The 20,536-nt window shown below is 38.6% G+C and overlaps 1 protein-coding gene across 2 annotated transcripts in view; it reads left to right on the forward strand.

The window, feature by feature from the left end:
• Positions 1-20,536, forward strand: part of LOC114655061 (protein PBDC1) — a 187,032-nt gene that overhangs the window by 13,843 nt on the left and 152,653 nt on the right. The window contains exons 2-7 of one of the 2 annotated variants that reach the window (XM_051933370.1): positions 1,143-1,208; positions 1,389-1,448; positions 3,725-3,865; positions 5,046-5,157; positions 7,171-8,117; positions 8,926-9,258. In XM_051933370.1, the coding sequence (XP_051789330.1) occupies positions 1,143-1,208; positions 1,389-1,448; positions 3,725-3,865; positions 5,046-5,157; positions 7,171-7,289 (498 nt within the window). In that variant the 3' untranslated portion in view covers positions 7,290-8,117; positions 8,926-9,258. Of the gene's footprint in view, positions 1-1,142; positions 1,209-1,388; positions 1,449-3,724; positions 3,866-5,045; positions 5,158-7,170; positions 8,118-8,925; positions 9,259-20,536 lie in introns of those variants that run through there. The other variant, XM_028805963.2, reaches the window with a different exon arrangement.

A 20,536-nucleotide genomic window follows, 5' to 3' on the forward strand; every position in this document is an offset into this window, starting at 1 on the left:
TGCCTCCACCGTGTTTTACAGATGATGTGGTATGCTTTGGATAATGAGCTGTTCCACGCCTTCTCCATACTTTTTTCTTGCCAGCATTCTGGTAGAGGTTGATCTTGGTTTCATCTGTCCAAAGAATGTTTTTCCAGAACTGTGCTGGCTTTTTTGGATGTTCTTTAGCAAAGTCCAATCTAGCCTTTCTATTTTGAGGCTTATGAGTGGCTTGCACCTTTCAGTACACCCTCTGTATTTACTATCATGCAGTCTTCTCTTTATGGTAGACTTGGATATCGATACGCCTACTCCCTGGAGAGTGTTGTTCACTTGGTTGGCTGTTGTGAAGGGTGTTTCTCTTCACCATGGAAATGATTCTGCGATCATCCACCACTGTTGTCTTCCGTGGACGTCCAGGTCTTTTTGCGTTGCTGAGTTCACCAGTGCATGCTTTCTTTCTCAGGATGTACCAAACTGTAGATTTTGCCACTCGTAATTTTGTAGCAATTTCTCAAATGGCTTCTTTCACCTGCATGGAGAACTCCTTTGACCGCATGTTGTCTGTTCACAGCAAAATCTTCCACATGCAAGCACCATACCTCAAATCAACTCCAGGCCTTTTATCTGCTTAATTGATAATGACTTAACGACGGACTTGCCCACACCTGCCTATGAAATAGCCTTTGAGTCAATTGTCCAATTACTTTTGAGCCCCTGAAATGAAGGGATTGTGTTAAAAAAATGCTTTAGTTACCTCACATTTTTACGCAATTGTTTTGTTCAATAATACATATTTTCCGTTACATAAAAATCTTGAATGTCAAGCAATTTGCAAGAGCATTTGAAAATTAATTGACTTATGTTTTATGGTTTGTTTTGTTTTGGGAATTACATTAGTAGGGGTATTTAAAACAGGTTTTTAAGCAGCCTGATCACCTTCTGGTTGAAGTGTTCACAATCTTCTCCTATCTGTGTAAATTTTCATCAGTTTTATCTCACATTTAAAAATGATCTCTATGTTGGCATGGCATGACATGACTTAGTGTTTCCCACAATAGATTGTTTTTTCTGTTCAGGTTTAGTTTCTAGTTTTATTCAATTTGATACTTTTGAGATATACTGTGACTTGGTATATTTTTTTTTTTGTTTATTTTTTTCAGGGGGCTGAAGGGGCAATGTCAGCAGCCCATGCACTATCATTGCCAGCAGAGGCCTATGGAAATGATGTAAGCTTTTTTTTTTTCCTACTTATTTTTTGTTTGAAGAGACCACATTTCATAATGATGCATGAATTTGAGCAGAGGTATTCAGAGTCTGTTTGGTTTCAACCAACTTATTTAAAGAAGCAGACTGCTTGATTACCATTCATTTTGAACTTCTTGTTAATGCTGTTTTTTTTTTAATAGCCACAACTAGAAATGATGTGGGCAATGAAAGCCTTTCAACATGCAGAAATATATTTTAATGTAAGTACAGTCATTAATATTTTTTCAGTTATGCTATTATCGTTTAGGACAACACAGCTCTAAAGTGTTGGGTTCAAATCCTGGCCGAGAAACTGTTTATTTTAGACTTTACTCAGTTACTCTCCAAACTGTACAATGTACATTTCATTAGAATGTGGGACAAGACAGGGCTACCTATTATTGCAGTTGCTGTTGAACCATTGACAGTTCTTGTAATCACTGATCTAAACCTGTCAGTGCAAACTGTACTGAATTCAATGAAGGAATTTTGTAAGATTTCTGGGTTCAATGTTAACTTGACTAATTACATACTTTTTACAATGAACTGACTTGTACCCTATGCTAAATTTGAACACTTTCCATAAACGGTGTTATTTTGCTTTACTTCTTTGAGAACAGTTGAGATATGTTGGAGTTATAATCACAAGAAAGCTCAAAGATTTATTGAAAGGAATATTCCACCCAGAAATTTTATATTTTTAAAATGTCCTTCTCATAGCACATTTTGTTTGAACAGAAGACAGGACTTTTTACAAATGAATAAGTGGGGGAAGCAGATCTTCATTTCAAACATACAGTACTATGGAAATTACGTCTTTCCTGTTGATCACCACTATTATGTTATGTTCCATTCCGTCATAAACTGTTTTCTCTCATTCTTCATGAAAACAATAGATTCAGTTTTTTTTCATTCTTTCTTTTCTGAAAGACTACCTTCACATAGCTCCCTTCCTTGCTGGGCTTACTTCTGGCTGCTTTGTCAAGCAATATGCTTCCCACGCGGTGCTTCGCATTCTTAAAAGCTCGAACAGCACCTATCGGTTTTTGATTGTTTGCTTCTCTCTCTCTCTCTCTATCTCTCTCTGTCATTCATACTTAAAAGCCCAAACAGCACCTATTGATTGTTTGCTTTTCTCTCTCTCGCTCTGACATTCTCTGCTCCTGAGGAGGGGGTGTGAGCAGGGGGGCTGTTTGCACCCCTAGAGAATACGGACGCTCATCTAAAAAATGCTGAAGGACTACCTTCACATTGCTCCCTTCCTTGCTGGGCTTACTTCTGGCTGCTTTGTCAAGCGATATGCTTCCCGCATGGTGCTTCGCATACTTAAAAGCCCAAACAGCACCTATTGATTTTTGATTGTTTGCTTTTCTCTCTCTCTCTCTGACATTCTCTGCTTCTGACTCACACTCCTTTGAAGAGGAAGATATGCTTGTATTCTTTTAATTGTGAGACGGAACCGTGATCTCTATCTTGTCATGGAGCATGTTTAAACTTTTAAAAAAGAGACAAATGTTTGTTTGCAGTGTTTGAATAATGTGCCTGTCTTTCTACAACCTCCTGTGTTTCTGTGCAAATCTGTGACCCAAGCGTGACAATATAAAAATAACCATATAAACATGTGGTTTTTACTTTGCGGATTTTCACCTTTCGCGAGGGTTCTGGAACGCAACCCCCGCAATGGAAGAGGGAGCACTGTACACAAAACCTCGAAAGAAAAAGGCAGAGGCCCAGGAGGCATATTAGCTTACGTAGCTCCAAGGGCTGACTGTGATTTAATGCATTTTTATTCTATTTTTGGAAGTGTTGTTTGTATTTTTGATTTGATTTTACCTATTGTAATGTTCTCCTCATGCTCAGTTAAAAACTCAGTATATGTACTTTAAGTATCCATTTATTTCTGGTTATTTTACATATCATCCTTCTATAAATATTTTAATGGATACAGTATCTCATTATTTAATTTAAATTTTGTACACAATTTTCAGGTGATACGTGACATTGCCTATTTTTTTTTTTAATAAGCATTTCTGTTATTTACCTACCACTTAACGAATGTTTAGTTTGTACCTATGTATCCTTTTTCTTTTAATTTGAGATTTTATAATTTATCTCTGTAAGCCATGCTGAAATTATATTAGAGATGTTTGTTTTAATGTTTAATTGATTCTACACTTACTGAATTCATTAAGATAAAATAAACTAACCTCATATAAAAAAAAGTACAAGGGACATTCAACAAGTTTTCGCACTTTTATATTTTCGCTGTAAACGGTGAAGGTGGGAGGAGTAGTAGTAATTGGGCATTAAAAAGTTGGTACAATGCTAGGAAAATTGCATTGCAAACGAAGATGACTATGTAGGAAAGTGGTGTCATTTGTTTTTTTAAATTTTTAATAAATAGAGTTAAAGTCTGGAAACTTTTTGAATGTACCTCGTAAGTGGGTTTAGAAAATTGGTGTCAGTTTTCACTTAATGTTTCCGATTTGTTTTGCAGCTCATTTCTTCTGTAGATCCAAAATTTTTAAGGCTGACAAAAGCAGATGACAAAATTTATACGGAATTTAGGGAGAAGTTCCCCAATTTGAATATTCAAATTCTGGATCCAGAAGCACTTAAATCAGAGCAAGCCAAAGAGGTATTGTGATCCAAAACAAAAATGAATTTTATAAGGTGATATTACTGTCTATTACATATTATCTCTTCCAGTGAATGTGGACAACAAGCAGTGGATGTGATTGCATGCCTGTTTTTACCATCTCACTTTGCTTTGATTAACCAGTTTAATCATCTTAGATACAGGAGGCAAAAAATGCATTTATTACAGTGAGAAACTGGCAAACAAAAGAACTTTTAATGTAATGGCTTCAGGTTTCACAGAGAAACAGATTAAGCATTTACATTTTAGCATTTGGTTGCTTACAAAAGTTGACGAGACTGAAAAAAGGCAATTTTCACAGTGTAAAAGCTGTTTTTTTTATTTAACAGTTTAATATTGAGGTATGAATTTATACTGTAGAAGTTTGGAAACAAGCGACTATCATGAGAGACGTAATGCAGTAGGCATGATAACCTACATAGTTTACCTACATAATGTAATGTAATGTCATATATTTACTTATAACTTACTACATCTGTGAGTAGTGAAAGATTAATACTAATTTTGCACTTTATCATTCATGCCACGATTAATTATGTACTTTGTGTATTGTGTCCAGGTTGTTTCCTTACTATGTATTTTTCAGTGTTCCTACTTTATACACATGGTTTAACTCTGATTAGTAGACTTCATATACTGTTTGCAGCACAACCTTTGTTTAGCAATGCTGTAATTTGAACATTTTGTTATTCATTTTTTTATGCAGAATAAAAAGAGATGTTTTTTCATTTATTTGCCTATTTATTATTTAGAGCTTCTGTAAAAAGCCAATTATTCCCCTGGGGACAAAGTTCTTTCTTTCTTTCTATCTATAAAATAGTAAGCATCACAACACCTTATGACGTCAAAAGAGTGTGAATATAAAACTGGAGATATTTTGCTTTAGTTTTATTATCCTTTGCCACATGTTACTTTGTTTTTAGAGTATGATATGGAATTGTTTTGAATTTCCCTTTTTCATTTGTATTATTACATTAAATATTGGAATGTAATGCTTGTTGTGTGATTAAAAAATACCAGAAATAAAAACTAAAAAAATGAAAGTGTGCTTTTGGAAAATTAAGGCAAAATATCTTTGGAGCTTTAAAAATAGCATTTAAGTTATAAAATGTATATTGATAATGCATTTAAAAAAGATAACTGCACTGTGTTTTTAAAGGAGTGGAGGCCATTCTGTATGCAGTTTGATGGAACTGTTGAAGATTACAACTATGGTACACTGCTGAGGCTGAACAGTGAAAAGGATTACACGGAAGAAAACACTATTTTTGGCAAGTAGTCCTACATATGTTGTTGAGCCAGAGCTCCAGCAAATCCATTCTGTTTTCAGGGGAAAATATGGGACAAAATTACTCTTTGGTAGATGTAGCTAATGAAGTGGCTGCTCAGTGTGTACACTATTAAAACAGAAGTCCACTCAGTGCTGTTGCTTTAAATTAGTAAAGGAATATAATTATGTTGAGTATTAGCAGCAACTTGAAGTTAAGGAAAATTAAGGTGTTCTAAAAACTAATACAGTAATCCCTCCTCCATCGCGGGGGTTGCGTTCCAGAACCCCCCCGCGAAAGGTGAAAATCCGCGAAGTAGAAACCATATGTTTATATGGTTATTTTTATATTGTCATGCTTGGGTCACAGATTTGCACAGAAACACAGGAGGTTGTAGAGAGACAGGAGCTTTATTCAAACACTGCAAACAAACATTTGTCTCTTTTTCAAAAGTTTAAACTGTGCTCCATGACAAGACAGAGATGACAGTTCCGTCTCACAATTAAAAGAATGCAAACATATCTTCCTCTTCAAAGGAGTGCGCATCAGGAGCAAAGCCTGTCAGAAAGAGATAGGAAAGCAAACAAATCAATAGGGCTGTTTGGCTTTGTAAGTATGCGAAGCACCGCAGCACAAAGCTGTTGAAGGCAGCAGCTCGCACCCCCTCCATCAGGAGCAGAGAGAGAGAGAGACACAGAGAAAAACAAACAATCAAAAATCAATACGTGCCCTTCGAGCTTTTAAGTATGCGAAGCACCATGCAGCATGCTGCTTCACAAAGCAGCTTCACAGAAGGGAGCAACATGAAGATAATCTTTCAGCATTTTTAGACGAGCATCCGTATCGTCTAGGTGTGCGAACAGCCCCCCTGCTCAATCCCCCTACGTCAGGATCAGAGAATGTCAGCGCAAGAGAGAGAGAAAGAAAAGTAAGTTGGGTAGCTTCTCAGCCATCTGCCAGTAGCGTCCCTTGTATGAAATCAACTGGGCAAACCAACTGAGGAAGCATGTACCAGAAATTAAAAGACCCATTGTCCGCAGAAATCCGTGAACCAGCAAAAAATCCGCGATATATATTTAAATATGCTTACATATAAAATCCGCGATAGAGTGAAGCCGCGAAAGGCGAAGCGCGATATAGCGAGGGATCACTGTATATAAATGGATGTACCCTTCAAGATTGTTTTGTGTTTAAGGTTAAGTGTTGTTAAGAATAACAATCAGATTTACAGAACAATATTTAATACTTAAAATGCCATTCATAAGTACTGCTAAAAGTTGTTTTTTATAAAGAACATTTCTTTTGTGGTACTCTAAAGAATGGTGACCATTAAATGGCTGCAATGGGTCTGAATCAAGGGCTGGTTTCAAGATTATCTGGTTTGTGGCCCAATTATTTTGACATGTGTTGTTCTTAGGTCTGAGTTGCAGTTCGATTATTTGTGTCATTACTTACCAGCTAACGCTTGTGGTTGGTCAGCCAATCGGCAAACATCCGCCACGTCCTGTCAGTTGCAAGAAGCAGCTCATAGATATGTTATACAGTACCTGCCTAATAATACAGACCACACGGAACATGTTTTGCCCTTATTGGGGCTTGTTAAGTGTACATACTTTTTGCGCCATGGTGCCTGGTGCACTTATTTGACAGAGTGAAGATTGGAATATTACATTGTTTGCTGACTGGCCAACCAACTACAAGTGTTACCTCGTAGGTAACCACACAAATAATCAGATTGCGCCTTACACTGGAAAATGTAATGACCCAAGAAGTGAGTACATCTGACGAGCCCCAATAATGGCGAAACACATGTCATGTACTCGGTATTATTTGGTAGATACTGTAAAGCATAGAGTGGAACTATGTAAAAAGAAAAAAATTATTTAAAGAATGGAACAGGTTCTTGCAAAAACATTATGTCCAGTTTTTAGGTGAAGGTTCAGAAGTTTGAAAAAGCTATTCCGAATATTATAATATATGAAAACAATGTTTCTTTTCTCACCCTTTGCCTTTCAGCCACAAGGATCCAGTTTTATGCAATAGAAATTGCCAGGAATCGTGAGGGATACAACAACACAGTTTTCCAGAGATCATCTAAAGTTAAAATAAACAGCAAACCAGAGGGCGACAGCTGATGCAAAGCCTAATTAGAAATGTGTTTTCCCTCTCCCATTGGTTTCATTGACTTTTTTCTGAAAAGAGCCTATTTAAAATCCAAATAAGAAGTTTTGAAAAATTTCATGTATTCCAAAGAAAGGACCCCCAACTTTGTCAGTTTTATTTTGAAGAGATTGGTGAATTGTTTTTCATGTTATTAAAAGGCATGCATGGTTTAAAGAAGAATGGAGGAACTCAAGAGTTTGCATACTTCTACAAGGAGAAAATGAAGATATGGTACTGGCCCAGTTTACTTCTTTTTCTTTCTTTTTTTTTTTTAATTCTAATTCTCATTTTTGATGTAATTGCATTCTGTTACTTCTCTGAGTTTGTGACCTGGTATATAAATACTACAGTTTCTGAATCAGACCAAACACAAATGTTGTATACTATTAGGTCAGTGACTGGCCAAAATAGAACTATTATATTACACAAGGTCATTTTATACCTCCAAGTGACTTGTTTACCTTTTTAATTTATCCGTTCAACTCATTTTGGAATACTGTGTTGCTTCTTGTCATGTCAACTCAGTATTAACTTGTGTGCTCAGTGCTGAACATGCAGCTGTTCTCTATCTACCTATTAACTTTTTTCCATCTGACAGTGAATGATTAACTTCTAGAAACTGCCATCAGTGTTCCATGATTTGCCATGATTTTTAGGAATTAAAAATTATCAGGTAGTAACTTCCTTGTCATATATTGAAAATTCCTAAATCTATAAGTTTTATATTTGTAAGTTAAACATGAAAAATGTAACTGTGCAAAAGTAATATTACTTATCAACTATATTTCAGTGTCATTACAGTAATCCCTCCTCCATCGCGGGGGTTGCGTTCCAGAGCCACCCGCGAAATAAGAAAATCCGCGAAGTAGAAACCATATGTTTATATGGTTATTTTTATATTGTCATGCTTGGGTCACAGATTTGCGCAGAAACACAGGAGGTTGTAGAGAAACAGGAACGTTATTCAAACACTGCAAACAAACATTTGTCTCTTTTTCAAAAGTTTAAACTGTGCTCCATGACAAGACAGAGATGACAGTTCAGTCTCACAATTAAAAGAATGCAAACATATCTTCCTCTTCAAAGGAGCAAACAAATCAATAGGGCTGTTTGGCTGTTAAGTATGCGAAGCACCACGGCACAAAGCTGTTGAAGGCGGCAGCTCACACCCCCTCCGTCAGGAGCAGAGAGAGAGACAGATAAAAAAATCAATACGTGCCCTTCGTGCTTTTAAGTATGTGAAGCACCGTGCAGCATGTCACTTCACGAAGCAGCTGCACAGAAGGTGGCCAACGTGAAGATAATCTTTCAGCATTTTTAGACGAGCATCCGTACGTCAGGATCAGAAAAAGTCGGCGCAAGAGAGAGAGAGAAAATTAAGCTTGGTAGCTTCTCAGCCATCTGCCAATAGCGTCCCTTGTATGAAATCAACTGGGCAAACCAACTGAGGAAGCATGTACCAGAAATTAAAAGACCCATTGTCCGCAGAAATCCGCGAACCAGCAAAAAATCCGCGATATATATTTAAATATGCTTACATATAAAATCCGCGATAGAGTGAAGCCGCAAAAGGCGAAGCGCGATATAGCGAGGGATCACTGTAATTAGCTACTGTTATATACAGCACAACACAGGTCATATGACAATGTGGAGTTACAGCAAGAGTTGAGGAGAAAGCTTGACCAAAATAATTTGACAAGAAGACATTTATTTACCAACTTGAAACCTGAGTTTACTGCACTCTTCCTTCACATACTAACTAATCTAATCTATTTCATATTTGAAGTTTGCTGTGTGGGAAGTAACCTGCATGTCTTATTTTTATAACGCATTTTTCAGGGTAATAGGTCTTAAACTTGGTCTTGGTTGACTCCTGTGGCTGCCACCAATTCCTACTTCAAACTGACATCCCATCTGAATTAAAGATACTTTTATTTCCCAGCTTCTGTTTTTTGTGTGCTACTCTAAAATATCTTAAATTACTACAGTATGCTTTTGTATGCATTATACTTGGGATGATTTACTTTTACTGTCCTTTCTGTTGATTTTCCTTGAATTTAATCTCGTAGGTATTCATTTATTTACTTCTTATGGTATTTATGCTTAGGCGTACTCGTTAATAACCTTAGAATGATGTGATGCTCAAGTAAGTGTTCCTGTTTAGCAATTATTTGTTTGCATGTGTTTGTGCACTGCTCTTTGTTAATCAGCTTGAGGCAACAACTGCCAAGAAAAATGTGACATAACCATCGCATTATGTTCACCATGTGATTGACTTGTTCCTGCCTTGTGCCCTATGCTTGCTGCTAAAGGCTACAGCTGCCTCACGACACTGCTCTGGATAAGTGGAATTGGAAGATGGAGTGACAGATTCACTAAAAGCACATGGTCTACTAATTTACCACAGTCGTGGAATTCACTAAGGAATTGTGTGACAAATTTAAACTTAAAATTAGAATGGGAAGGATCATTTTTAAAGTGACTTTTCCCTTTTATCCCCCACAGCAAAGTATGAAAAAGTTAGGTACTAAAATGACAAATTGTGCACCATGAGGAATCCTGAATAAGCATGCGGAACTAGGAAGGAGCACACAGTTTTAATTAAACCAGTTATCTTTTACATGTTTCTTCTAGGTGCCATTTGGTGATATAATGATCACAGAAAGACCTAAGGAGTGCAGCATTGTGGTGCAGTGGTTAGTGTTCCTGCTGCTTTAAAACCCTCAAGCCTCCTTAGATTGAACACCAACCCAGCAAGAGGACTGTCTGGCTGGAGCTCTCCCCATGGTTGTGAGTTTTCCTGTTAGAGCAGGATACGTAGTGACTCTGAACTGGCCCCGCTGTGATGAGCTGGTGCTCCAACTGGGGCTTGTTCCTGCCTTGCACCAACCAGGCTTATCTGGATTAAGAAATATAGATAATAAATGGATAAAAATTAGGTAGCTTTACATTTTCAGGCATATGGAATGTAAAAATGAACTGCATTTGACAGCAGACAGTCAGGTTTAGTACCCTGGAGGTGGTGACGGTGTTATTTCATCTCTGCGTTTTGAGTATTATTTGGAGCTTAGACAGGATCCCAGTATTGGACTGACTCACTGGATGCCTTGTTAGTATGTGATGCAGACATATCCATGATTGTAAAAAGAAGGGTAAATAATTGGAGGTATCTTCCACGGAAAAATAAGAGATGGTTGAGTAGTTGTTGTTTGATGATGGAGACATCGGGGAAGTCAACGAGAATTAGAATTTTATGCAAGAGGAAAGTTGAACCTGATAGGATTATAGGAGGTGAAATAAGCAAATTAAAGGCCTGAACACCAGAATATGGGTGTAATGCCAACAAAAAAGTGAAGACTTGTGTAAAATATGAAGAGTAACGTGGAGCCCATGTACATGTTTAAACTGGGTATGTTGATATAGGAAGGATTAATGTTTGTCAAGATAGTAGTGCAGGAATGGAGAAGGATGATTATGGAAGGTGTTACCCAACAAATAATGAGTAGAAACCAACTACTCTAACCTACTAAGGCATGAACTGTACAAGACATCTGTAGGTGTTTGACAACAGAACATCAGTAGGAGATCCTCTAACTCCCAAAAGTTGTAAGGTGGAGCCATCTTCTCTCAACACATCCTACAGCTGCTCAACTGGATTGAAATCTGGAGAATTTATAGGCCTGGGAATACCGTGAACTCTTCATCCTGTTCCTCAAACCAATCCCAGACATTTGTACAGTGTGCTAGGGCATATTATCCTGCAGAAAAATACTAAAATAATTCTGTAAGATTATACTGTTGCCATGAAGTGCCTGGTCCATAACAATGTTTAGGCACATAGCATATGTCAAATTAATGTGCATATGAATGCCTAGATTCAGGGTTTCCTAGCAGAACATTGCTATACAGTGGGGCAAAGAAGTATTTAGTCAGCCACCAATTGTGCAAGTTCTCCCACTTAAAAAGATGAGAGAGGCCTATAATTTTCATCATAGGTATACCTCAACTATGAGAGACAAAATGAGAAAAAAAAATCCAGAAAATCACATTGTCTGATTTTAAAGAATTTATTTGCAAATTATGGTGGAAAATAAGTATTTGGTCACCTACAAACAAGCAAGATTTCTGGCTCTCACAGACCTGTAACTTCTTCTGTAAGAGGCTCCTCTGTCCTCCACTCGTTACCTGTATTAATGGCACCTGTTTGAACTCGTTATCAATATAAAAGACACCAGTCCACAACCTCAAACAGTCACACTCCAAAATCCACTATGGCCAAGACCAAAGAGCTGTCAAAGGACACCAGAAACAAAATTGTAGACCTGCACCAGGCTGGGAAGACTGAATCTGCAATAGGTAAGCAGCTTGGTGTGAAGACTATGGGAGCAATTATTAGAAAATGGAAGACATACAAGACCACTGATAATCTCCCTTGATCTGGGGCTCCACGCAAGATCTCACCCCGTGGGGTCAAAATGATCACAAGAACGGTGAGCAAAAATCCCAGAACCACACGGGGGGACCTAGTGAATGACCTGCAGAGAGCTGGGACCAAAGTAACAAAGGCTACCATCAGTAACACACTACACCGCCAGGGACTCAAATCCTGCAGTGCCAGACGTGTCCCCCTGCTTAAGCCAGTATATGTGCAGGCCCGTCTGAAGTTTGCTAGAGAGCATTTGGATGATCCAGAAGAGGATTGGGAGAATATCATATGGTCAGATGAAACCAAAATAGAACTTTTTGGTAAAAACTCTACTCGTCATGTTTGGAGGAGAAAGAATGCTGAGTTGCATCCAAAGAACACCATACCTACGGTGGAAACGTGATGCTTTGGGGCTGTTTTTCTGCAAAGGGACCAGGACAACTGATCCGTGTAAAGGAAAGAATGAATGGGGCCATGTATCGTCAGATTTTGAGTGAAAACCTCCTTCCATTAGCAAGGGCATTGAAGATGAAACGTGGCTGGGTCTTTCAGCATGACAATGATCCCAGACACACCGCCCGGGTAACGAAGGAGTGGCTTCGTAAGAAGCATTTCAAGGTCCTGGAGTGGCCTAGCCAGTCTCCAGATCTCAACCCCATAGAAAATCTTTGGAGGGCGTTGAAAGTCCGTGTTGCCCAGCGACAGCCCCAAAACATCACTGCTCTAGAGGAGATCTGCATGGAGGAATGGGCCAAAATACCAGCAACAGTGTGTGAAAACCTTGTGAAGACTTACAGAAAACGTTTGACCTCTGTCTTTGCCAACAAAGGGTATATAACAAAGTATTGAGATGAACTTTTGTTATTAACCAAATACTTTTTTTCCACCATAATTTGCAAATAAATTCTTCAAAAATCAGACTGTGATTTTCTGGATTTTTTTTTTCTCATTTTGTCTCTCATAGTTTATATATACCTATGATGAAAATTACAGGCCTCTCTCATCTTTTTAAGTGGGAAAACTTGCACAATTGGTGGCTGACTAAATACTTTTTTGCCCCACTGTAAGCATCACTCTCCCTTCAACAGCTTGTCATCTTTATGGTGCCAAATCTGCCCCGGGCAAACAACCAACCCATACCCAGCTATCCATGATGCAACAGAAAAAGTGTATTCATCAGACCAGGCAACCTTCTCCTATTGATCCAAGGCCCAGTTCCAATGCTCATGTGGCCATTGTAGGCTCTTTTGATGGTGGTCAAGGTTTAGCACGGGCATTCGAACTGGCCTGCACCAACTAGTTTCTATACAGTGCATCCGGAAAGTATTCACAGCACATCACTTTTTCCACATTTTGTTATGGTACAGCCTTATTCCAAAATTGATTAATTTCATTTTTTCCTCAGAATTCTACACACAACACCCCATAATGACAACGTGAAAAAAGTTTACTTGAGGTTTTTGCAAATTTATTAAAAATAAAAAAATTGTGAATACTTTCCGGATGCACTGTATGTTGTGACACATTACTCCCACAACCATTATTAAAGTCATCTGTGATTTGTAAACTATCTGTTGGCTTGTACTGTGGTGTAACCTGTTTTGTTTTTTTGCATTGCGGTTCCCCCTTTTTTCTTTCATTGGGCCACTGTTGATAGGCACTCACTGTGGCTGTGAGCAACACAAAGCCTTGCTGTTTCAGAAATTCACTCATCTGGTCATAACAATTTGCTTATCAAAGCAACTCAGTTATGTCCCCCAGCCCATATCTTCTGCTTTCAACACATCCACTCTGAATGTCAGCTTATCGTCTAATGCAGTGGATTAAGAAAGTATTCAGGCCCTTTCACATTCTGCACACTGTACTGTGCTGTAGATTTAGTTTTAATTGATACATTTGCAATTTTTGCCTATCAACCTGCTCTCAATAACCCGTAATGACAAAGTGGAAATACGTTTGCAAAAAAGGTTTTCAAATTTATTAAAAATTAAAAACTGAAATCTCTCATTTATCCAGACCCTTAATTCAGTACTTTTTAGAAGCTAGATTCTCCCATTTCATGCAAAGGACGTGACGCTCTGTTAGAGTTGCCCTTGGGTTCTTAGTCACCTCCCTCGCCAAAGCACTTCTTGCCCATTTACATAGTTTGACTGGACATCCAAGTTTAGGAAAGGCTCTGGTGGTTCCAAACCATTCATTTCATGATTATTGAGGGAACACTCAAAGCTTTAGAAATGGTTTTATTCATTGGCTCTCATCTACTGTATGCCTCACCACAATTTGATTGTGGCGATCTACAGAGAGTTCCTTGAACTTAATGGCTTGACTTTTGTCCTGACATGCATTGCCCATCAAGCTCTAGACAAAATTCAAGGATCGTTAAAACAAACAGGATGCATATGATCACAATTTGAAGGGCCACAACAAAGGGTCTGGATATTTACATCAATAGGAGTTTTCGGGTTTTGACTTTTTATACATTTTTAAATCTTTCTGAAAACATTTTTTCCTCTTTGTCATTTTGGGTTATCGAATGTAAATTGGTGGGCAAAAATGGTAGATTTATCCATTTAAAATGATTTGTACAATGAAGAGGTTTGAACACTTTCTAAATTCACTGTATATCCCGGACCTTGATATAAACCATGGTTTTGAGATAGTTGACGTTATTTACTTCATATAGGAGTGCTCATAATGTTTGGGCTCATTAGTGTTGATTTCCTTTGAGAGAAAAAAAGATGGATGGTGTGGAAGATGAATGTTCTCTTCGTTCCCTTGTACTAATCCTTGTCTAAGGAGTTAAGCAGAAGTAAGCTTTAAAAACATGCTTTGCTGAGCAAACAGAAAAAATATTTGTCAGAAGGACTCAAGGTCTAAGCTTCCACACTGAGACTGCCTTGTCACGTTTTCCCTTTGTTTATATCTGAACGCCATAACAAGGAGCCAAGGAATCAAGTTGCACAAGGAGCATTGAAGGGGGTCAAAGATGGTGTATAATAAAGTGTTGACTGTTGCATTTTCATAATGAATATTAAATCACGCATTCTAGGGGTATAAAAACTTTGCCCCACCCAATAAACAGGGTTGAGAAGAGCCCTGGCGCTGTCATGTAATATTGATTGCCTGCTTTTCTGAAACCTGCTCACTGTGATGATGTGAAAATAAAGCTGCTATATGACCACACCTGCTGTCTTGTCTAAGTGATCGTCCACAATGGTCAAGTTTGAAGTTTTGTGTTTTTAACCCCCTTAGCGTTATGTTTAACAAGAAAAAAATATTACATGTAACAGAAACATGTAAATATCAAAACACTGATATAAACACAGAATGAATATGTCTAGTGTCCACTGCTGTGCTCATGAAAATTTAGTGTATGTCCTTTGTGTGACATGTTTTGAAATAGGCAACAACACACAGCCTAATGTTTCAATAGGGCAGTAGAAATGTGTTTCCTTGCAAATATTTCTTACATTTTCTGTTGCTAAAGGATTAGAGGGTAGAATGTCAGTGCCTAATCTGCACAGTCCACCCCTTGTCTTATTGTCGGCTACCACAGTGCAAGGCTTAGTGATTTCCACATTTCCCTTCACACGAACAACAGTTGCTTTATTGTGAACAGTGCTTAAGGGGCTAACGCCTTGATTTTTTTTCTTACTTGTTCACAATTATTTTGCTTTTATGCCACACATCTCCCTGCACCACAATAAACCTTCAGGCCACCGAATATACCAGGCATATGACGCTGGTTTGGTCATACAATGTCATATGCATCAACAACAACCTTTATAGCACATTTTCATCATTTACTTCTATAGCACATTTTTATATGTCAGTTTCACTATCTACATCTGACGGTCAATTCACGTTGTCATCACTATCGCTTGATTCAACTAATGGTTCAGCTTTAGCTTGTTGTAAAACTGGCTTCATAACTTCTTGTTTACACACAATTGTGTTTTGGTTGATGGCTCCAACCAACTCATTAATATTGAAATGTTACCTTAGAGTGGCAAAATGCATAAAATATTCATGATTTTTGCAGCATAATGTAATTTTATCAACTAGATAGCAGCAGAATACTGTTCCAAGAGTAATTTCTGCCTACCACTGTAAAACAGATTATAACACGTCACCCCAAGTCTGACTTAACCATAAATAGAACAATCTAGATGAAAACCGGACATTCAGCCCAACAAAGCATGCGAGTCCTATCCACTAATTCTAACTTTGAAACTCCCTCAACTCCTACTGTCTACCAAACCATTTACAAACTTATTCCAGATGTCTATAATTTTCTGTCTGAAGAAAATTTCCTAATGTTTTTTTGCAAAATTTACCCTTAACAGGTTTCCAACTGTGTTCTTGATGAACTCATTTTAAAGTAACAGTCTCAATCCACTGTACCAATTCCTTTCATGATTTTAAACACATCAAGTTTCCTCATAATCTTCTTTTGCTTAAACAGAAAGAGCTCAGCTCTTTTAATCTTTCCTCATAATTCGTCCCCTGTAGCCCTGGAGTCAGCCTAGTCGCTCTTCTCTGGACCTTTTCTAGTGCTGCTATGTCCTTTTTTGTAGCCTGGAGACCAAAACAGCACACAATACTCAAGATGAGGCCTCACCAGTGCATTATAAAGGTTGAGCATAACCTCCTTGGACTTGTAGTCCACACATCGTGCTATATAACCTAAAATTCTATTCAGCTTCTTAATGGCTTCTGAACACTGTCTAGCAGTTAATAGCGTAGAGTCCACTATGACTCCTAAATCCTTCTCATAAGATGTACTTTGAATTTTCAGGCCTCACATTGTGTATTCAAATCTCACATTTTTACTTCCCATCTGTAATACTTTACAATTACTTACATTCAATTTTATCTGCCACAAGTCCGCCCAAGCCTGCACTGTCCAAGTCCTTCTGTAATGGCTTAATGAATTCCAGATCAGCTGCAAATTTAACCAGCTTGTTACTTATAACCTTACTACCTAAATGATTTAGAAATATTAAAAATAGCAGCGGCCCTAGCAATGAACCAGGTGGAACACCACTCTTAACATCGGCCAATTCTGATGAGGTTCTTCACACCATCACCCTCTGCTTCCTGAGTCTGAGCCAATTCTGCACCCATCTACAAACATAACCCTGAACTCCCACTTCTTTTAGCTTGATGTCCATCCTCTCATGTGGCACCTTATCAGATGTTTTCTGAAAGTCCAGATAAATAATATCATATGCTCCACTTTTGTTGCCGCCTCATAGAATTCCAGCATGTTAGTAAAATACGACCTCCCTCTTCTGAATCCATGCTAACTGTTCAGAATAACTCCTGTCCTTGCTAGGTGTTGCTCAATCTTATCATTAATAATTCTTTCCATTAATTTTCCTATGATGCATGTTAAGCATACTGGCCTATAGCTGCTTGGATCTGTCCGGTCATCCTTTTTACATTTGTACTCGCTAGCCTCCTTAAGAACTCGAGGGTAAATATTATCTGGTCCTGGAGATTTATTTGATTTCAGCCTATTTACTCTCAGCACTACTTCTCCCTCTATAATTTCCTCTTCCCCCTAGTAGTTTCTCTTACCGTTGGCAGGTCATCGTCTTTCTCACATGTGAGGACCCCAGAAAAATGTAAGTTTATAGCTTCTGCTGTTTCACTGTCTGTATTTTTTAATTCCCCTTTGCTGTTCTTATGCGGGCGGCATGGTGGCACAGTGGGTAGCGCTGCTGCCTCGCAGTTGGGAGACCTGGGGACCTGGGTTCGCTTCCCGGGCCCTCCCTGCGTGGAGTTTGCATGTTCTCCCCGTGTCTGCGTGGGTTTCCTCCCACATTCCAAAGACATGCAGTTTAGGTGGATTGGCGATTCCAAATTGGCCCTAGTGTGTGCTTGGTGTGTGGGTGTGTTTGTGTGTGTCCTGCGGTGGGTTGGCACCCTGCCCAGGATTGTTTCCTGCCTTGTGCCCTGTGTTGGCTGGGATTGGCTCCAGCAGACCCCCGTGACCCTGTGTTAGGATTCAGCGGGTGGATAATGGATGGATGGATGGATGTTCTTATGCACTTCACCTCCTCCTTGACTATTCTTTTACAACTAAAATACTGAAAGGGTCTCTTAGGGTCGTCTTTCACCATATCTGCTATATTCCTCTGTAACTGCCTTTTAGCTTCCCTAATATCCTTGTTAATGGTTGTCCTCATGTTCTCATATGCCCAGTTATTCTGAATTCTGGTGAATGCCAAGGAGTTAAAGCTTAACAATGATGTCCACAGGCAAAAAAAGGAAAAGGAGGGGATGCTACAAGGAGACTGAAAATTTTTGGAAATATGTCTGTCAGTACTAACCTGTACTCAGGCAGGAAAAAGTAGTGGGGTGCCCACCAATGTGTGCAGCACAGTTATTAATTAGGGTCAATTGCACATGAAGTTAGGATGGAGGACCTTACTGCTTTCTAGTTTTGCACAAGCATATGCAATATTTGATTCTTGGCATGTTGACTTTCAGGTTTGTGTAAACAGTCTGATTTGCAGGGGAGGGCATTTGAACAGTGAACGGCAAACCAAGCAGAAGAAGCACAAGGGCTCACTTTCCCAGGTGACATAGCACATACAGCCAGTGATACAACTCTGCTTGCATCACGTCTAATGTGTCCTGCTGATTAGAATAGTCTTTAGATGCTAACGCTTAACATTTTAAAATAATAGAAGATATTAAAGATGGAGCCACCAATTACTAAAATGAAGGATTCCATTATTAGATATAGACATGGGAAGTATGATGAAATCGACATAGGGTTCAGTAAGTCTATAGTTTGGATAGCCTCTACCAGTAACTCAAATCTAAGATTTAGAGAGGAGAGGAGAAAGTACACAGCACTGTCAAGGGAATGGAAAATAATTTTTTACCCTATTTCTACCAAACTGTGCTCTGAAACCCATCCAGACCAGGGGCCTCATGTATAACGCCGTGCGTAGAACTCACACTATAACATGGCGTAAGCACAAAAGCGGGATTGTGCGTACGCACAGAAAAATCCAGATGCAGGAATCTGTGCGCACGCATACTTTCACGTTCTTCCACTACATAAATCCTGATCAGCGTGAAAAGTAACGCACGTGCACGCGCCTTCTGTCCCGCCCCAACTCCTCCCAGAATTACGCCTCTTTGAATATGCAAATCAATATAAATAGCCTTCTGTGAAAAGACAATGGGAAAAGCACGGGAGAAAATATAAGAATTTCAGCGAATACCAAGTGGAGGCAAAGGAAAAACATGCAATTTGTTGGTTTAAACAGTGGTATAATCAACAAAAGAAAGTTGATCGAGTGACAGAGTGTCGGAAAAACTCGAAAGATCAAATTCACAAAGTCGCACAGTGCCTGAAATAAAAAAAGAAATCACATATCAAAGTCGCCGTGAAAAGGCGAGTTGTAGCCCACCGTCTGAGTGTCATATGAAAGCGTATTAGGGTACAAACAAAAAACATAGGCACACAGTGGGAAAAAAGCACGAAATGTCAACTTTAATCTCGAAATTTCTTAAAATCGTTTATTTTACTAGTTTCTCAAGTAGTATGTTATGCTTTGTTCTGTGTTTGATCTTCTATGTGCTCTATGTGTGTGAATCACTACGTGCTTCCGTTCTTTCTCTTTCTCCGACAGGACACAGAATGCATTACATTCGAGATATTACAGCTCTCTGAATAATTAAAATACTGAGATGTATACGTGATATCATTTTCATGATGATAGGAATGAAAGCATGTTATTAAACATGGGAACACGGTGCCGCAGTGATTGTTCATATCTCACGGAAGAGGCTTGCTGCACCATGTGTGACCTTCGATGAAATAATTTATTACAGCAGTACTGTTTCTTTCAAACGTACTAACCTCCAATTCCTGTCCATACTTTTCTTTCTCCAATCGCCACACAATCAGCTCTGTAATAGACGTGAAGCCATTTGTAAGCTTAGAACGCCGATTCTTCAAAACTTTTAAGGAACATTGAAATATCTTCGTAGTACATGTTTAATTATTCTATTCGTCTATCCTTCCAGTGTCGCGTCAGCACCAGCAAGAATACAGCGCAAGGCAGGAGCTATCCTTGAACTAGCTAGCGCTGCGGCACCGTGTCCTCACATGTTTAATTATTAGCAATACAGATTATTTAAATGAAGTTAAAGTTTTATCTGTATACTATAAGCAACATATTTTGCTGCATTTCATCTTAAAAATGATATTGTCATCATACGCGCTTTATAAAGTAGCGCAGGTTGTGCAATATTATAACTGTAGTGCAAGTTTACAGTGAGGTGATTGAGTGCGTTTATAGTTCGTGGGATGAAACTGTTTCTGACACGCGAGGTCCGTACAGGAAAGGGTTTGACGCTTTTTGCCGTGGTTGAGGTAGTGTGTACTTGAAACTGTATACCGATAATTCTCTTTCCGATCATCTGCTGCTGTGATTCACACTCAGATACAGTGATATAAATACTCCGAGTGGTGCAGTGAGAGTAATATGGAAAAAAATGATCCGCAGTGGCAACCCTTAACGGGAACAGCAAAAAGAAGAACAAGATGCAGTGAGCGTAACAACGCTAAAGCAGTTCTGGTATTTGGAATACTATGGCTATTCCCTGGCCCATTATATTGCTACAGGTTAATTACAATCAGATGTATTACACTAATAAACAATATGCAGTTAATTTCAGTGTATTTATAAAGCCGCGTCAGGAATGTGGAGCTAAGAAAGAAAGGATGAGCACACAGGAACAGTAGTTTGACCATTCTGTGGACCA

This window comes from Erpetoichthys calabaricus, chromosome 1, assembly GCF_900747795.2.
Source record: "Erpetoichthys calabaricus chromosome 1, fErpCal1.3, whole genome shotgun sequence".
In the NCBI taxonomy this organism is placed as follows: domain Eukaryota; kingdom Metazoa; phylum Chordata; class Cladistia; order Polypteriformes; family Polypteridae; genus Erpetoichthys; species Erpetoichthys calabaricus.